Below are 4,513 nucleotides of genomic sequence, written 5' to 3' on the forward strand. Positions count from 1 at the left end.
GTGATGAAAAAAGACAAGCAGGTGCTGGTACACTGGGGCTTTTTTCCAGACAGGTAAAGTAAAAGTAGGGGAAGAAAGTAGACCCCAAATCTTAAGTTTGTTGAAGGAAAAGTCTTGATTAAAACCTGCAAGTAGGAAAATCCATGTCCTCAAACAACCTTCTCCTTTAGCTTGCTGAGTCTTATATCTCTGGATAGCAGTGCTCTTTGGTGACCAGTAGTGACCCTGTGTGGGGGATGTCCCAGCTGTGTGGGCTACAGCTATGCTCTTTTTCTTCCTCTGCAGAATATGACAGGCTCAGACCTATCTCACACTGTCTCTTTTAAAAATTTAATCTGAATGTACAGTCCTGTTGTTTTGATTCTGAATTATTGTACATCCTTCTTTGTATTATGAGACAAGCAGTGGTTGTCTTATGGTGTATAACCACGTAGTAATTTCACATTGCTACCATTTATCTCAGTGTCCAAAGCTTGAAAAAACTTTAATTAGTGGCTTAAAACTGAAATATTCATACTGTGATACTGGCAGGTGGGTGAGGTTTCAAAAGGAGAGTCTGTTTTTCTGCAGAGCCACTAGTAAGGTTGCAAATTGCACCAGACTTTCAAAAGGCAGAGTAAACCTTTCCATGAAGTTAAACACTTTAAAGCCAAAAGGGAGTAGTTGTAATCACCTAGCTGAGCTTTCTTTGACAGAGGTTTCACTCCGTGGGTTGCCTTTAGTCAAGTGTAAGTGCATATATTTGAGAAAGGTGACCTGTGTTATTAGAAAATGTTAAAAGATAGTGTAAATACTGTAAGTAACTTAAATATATTTGTAATAACTGATTTCTGAGTCTAGGTTGTGGAAAACTTAAAAGGTTGGTAACCCAGTGTTGACTTTTTTTAAATAATTTTTTAAGAGTACTAAAATGTGCTCTTTTTTATTTATATCATATTAGTAGTCAAGTTTGTGTGCTGACTGCACATGTATATGTATTTATAAATATCAATATAAACATGAGGAATGCTTTATACACATCTTTTCTTGCAGTTGCTCAGTAACATGCCTCGTGTTGATTACAAAGTATTTTGGCTTTTGCTGTTAACTGAGTGCAGTTTCTTACTATTTCTAAATAGGCTTTTGAGGGAATAACATGTGGAAAACTGAATGTAAATAATAATAGATGGATTCCACAGCAGTAGAGATTGAAGGAGAGGATTCATACTCCTTTCTTCTAGGAGTTCAATATCTTTTGCTTTAAACTCATAAGAACAGAAACAAGTTAATTAACTTAATGCCAAGGTTTGAACAGGTGACTCAGAAACTGCATTTATAACCCTGAATCTAGAGAGTAGATTTGCAGTTTTCATCTGGAACTGGCTTCACTGAAATGACTTTTAAATTCAGAAGGTTAAAAATGTGCATTCGGATGCCTTGAACCTCTCCCTTTTCAGTGTGCTCTATTTCTGTAGCAGGAACCAGTGACTATTGCTTTCACTTTTCATTGCCTGGAAAATACTTTACTATTGTATGCCAGGAATATGATTTGCACATGTCAAAATTGCTGAATAAATCTTCCTGCCGGTGATCTTTCTGGATGAACAGCCCAGGGGACTCATTTTGTTTTCTCTTGACTCATTAGCTATGACACTTGGGTTCATGCCAATGAAATAGACGCTGAAATTGAGGATCCTCCAATTCCTGAAAAGCCATGGAAGGTAAGTCTCTCTTAACCAGGTTCCCAAAATTACTATATTGGTATAGCTCATGCTCAGGTGCTACTAGAGAGATGTTTTAATGTGCTGCTGAGTAGCTATGGCTGTATTTCCATATATATATGGAAAAGCAGAGAGATATTTTTAGAGCCACAATAAAAATGTCTAAAACATTTATTTGGGGAGAAGTGCTGTTGAAAAAAAATACTTTATTTTGTGAGTGAAAAGGACAGACTTATGCATCCCTGATAGTGCCAACATCACCATGTTTATTTTGGCCTGACTTGAGGTGGTTTGTGTTAAAGGTAAGTCCTTCCCTTACTGCTGTAGTGCAGCCGTCTCTGGGATGAAACCTGACAACTCATTAGGAGGGGTAATGGCATTATGCAGTGTTTAAGGAGAGGAAGTGGGGGGGGGGGAAAGAACATATCTTCATTATATTTTTGGAAGAATATTGTTAGAGGAAAGAACTATCAGGTTAGAAATGTGAGGTTACCAGACAGATGTACTACAGGGCTTAAAACATATCTTGTGTGCAGAAAGTTCATCTTTTTCTACAATTAGAAATAGCTAGAAATACTAGGGCTTAAATAATATGGAAATTCAGAAGCTTCTTTAGGAGAACAAAGCTGAATTTTTTAAGCCTGTGGTACAATTGAAATCTTACTCTTCTCTACGAGTTACTGTAATGGCAACTTTATTCCCAACAGATTTAGCTTTTGGGATCAAAATAGAGCTGTGGTCTGGTTGACAGATTGTGTGTGGCCGTGGGCTCCCCCATCCACTGGTTTCACACTGCTGGGGAAGCTCTCGAGTTTGTCTTCACTCAGTGCCACTGCAGCTGCCACCTTCTGTACGCTCATCGTACAGGGCACAGTGCAAGTTTCTTGATTTTACTCAATTTTCTGAAAGCCTTGGCATTGCAAATGAATTGTAGTGTACAAATACAACTGTCCTTGGGTTAGAGCCAACGTGAAGGTGTCTGAGAAAACCGGTAGCTGTTTAAAGAATCCCTGAAGGTCATACCTCCTTTCTTTTTAATGGAAAAGTTCAATTTAATGGCAACTCTGCTTTTAACTGTTGTTGTAATGATGCAAAAAGTCAGTGGTTAGACACCATGTGAGCGTTCAAACCGACATCAGCAGCCTTATTTAGGTTCTCTACATAATTAATTTTCTTTCTACAGAAATGATTTGTCTTTCTGATTTAGCTCATTGGAAGTGAATAATACAGAGCAATTATAATTGGACAGTAGTAAATACTGCTTTATTGTCCTTTTATTTGACTTTTTTATACATAACATGCAATGTTGTTCTGTGTGTACACTCTTGATCTAAACAGCAGAGGTAAAAAACAGCAACTCAGGTCAGAAAATAACTGGATGTCTATTCAAACACTACTTATTTATTCCAAGTAGTTACCTGTAAATAACTGGAACACATACACTTCTTCATATAAATCATGCTAAAACTCAAGAATTTATTTTCTTTGCTCAGCTATGTAAACTAGAACTTTATTTGAAGATAGATTTTAAGTCAAGATAGTCACAATCTTTTCTTTCCAAGATATGACCAACTCTTCCTATTTTTTGTCATCTTTGTGGCACAATGTATCTGCTGAGATGATCTGTCTTCTAACTAGAAGATTTTGATGGTGATTTTCACCATTCAAAGTATGCTCTTAATATGGAGCTGCTGTCCCAGCTGTGAGAACCAACCTCACACTTCAGAAGGCTTAAAAATGACTGAGGAACAGACATGGCATTCAGTAGACTCACAGGCACGTTCATCCCTTATTATATTGCCTCATGAAACTGTCATCTAGTAGGTATAAAACCATTATGAGATACTTAGAAGTTCAGACCCTGATTACAAAGCTGCAGATATTCCCTTCATCCTGTTAGGTCTGTCATGGAGTTAATTTTTTCAGAAAACATCAGCATGTTGATATGTTGTTCTGTTGTTTAGGTTCACGCCAAGTGGATTTTGGACACAGATATATTCAACGAATGGATGAATGAAGAGGATTATGAGGTAGATGAGAACAGGAAATCAGTGAGTTTTCGACAGAGAATCTCCATGAAAAATGAAGAGGTAGGTGGTTCTCTGCTTGGTGAGTGACCTGTTGATACATTAATCTTCTTTATCTCTCCATAAGTCAAATTTTTGGGACTCAAAGTTGCTAAAGCTAAGCTAGTTGAACAGTTGAGGTGCCTGTGATAACACAGTCTAGTTTAACTTCTTCTGATGTATTTCCTTTATCCGTAAGTGTGCACTTTGATTTTTTTGTTTTTTGGTTTGTTTTCACCCTTCCTGAGGATGATAAGAAGTAGGACCCACACTGTGCTTTCTCATAAATGAAGCCAGGGTGTGTTAAACAGCATCAGTTAATAGTTGATTTCCAAATTCCCTGTACTTTTTGAAACTAATTTTTGTATCCTTCCCAATGCAGGAAGTTGGTTAGGACTCTAAAAACACATTCATGCAATCTCAAGGCTGGACTACTCACTAGGAAGTCTCTCCTGATGGACAGAGTATATTGAGCAAGTTACACATTAGCATTTGAATCTTGCTCTAAGAGCAGAGTTCTTAAGCACACAGCCATTGCAGCATCTGGGGGATGCCTGTAGAAAATTCAGGGGTTTTCACATTGACAGATGGAAGTGTCCTGGAGCTGAATGTGGTGTGTGTTTTGATATTATTGCTTTTTAGCTTCTCAGTTGTAGGGTGTATTAAGGAAGAGTGTAGCCTGCAGCGTTTCAGTAACTGTAGTATTTGTGGATGAACACTTGGGGAGGAGTGGGGGGAGAGCTGCTG

At 37.8% G+C, this 4,513-nt stretch overlaps 1 protein-coding gene across 1 annotated transcript; it reads left to right on the top strand.

Annotated features, from left to right (window-relative positions):
* Positions 1–3,809, top strand: LOC104532031 (SWI/SNF complex subunit SMARCC1-like; the record flags this gene model as incomplete). Its single annotated transcript, XM_010177112.1, has 3 exons — positions 1–53; positions 1,625–1,700; positions 3,665–3,809. Coding segments are annotated over exons 1-3 (271 nt in total), but the record flags the coding sequence as incomplete, so codon positions are not given.
* Between the last annotated feature and the right edge of the window lie 704 nt (positions 3,810–4,513).

This window comes from Antrostomus carolinensis, unplaced genomic scaffold, assembly GCF_000700745.2.
Source record: "Antrostomus carolinensis isolate BGI_N321 unplaced genomic scaffold, ASM70074v2 scaffold47131, whole genome shotgun sequence".
Lineage (NCBI taxonomy): Eukaryota > Metazoa > Chordata > Aves > Caprimulgiformes > Caprimulgidae > Antrostomus > Antrostomus carolinensis.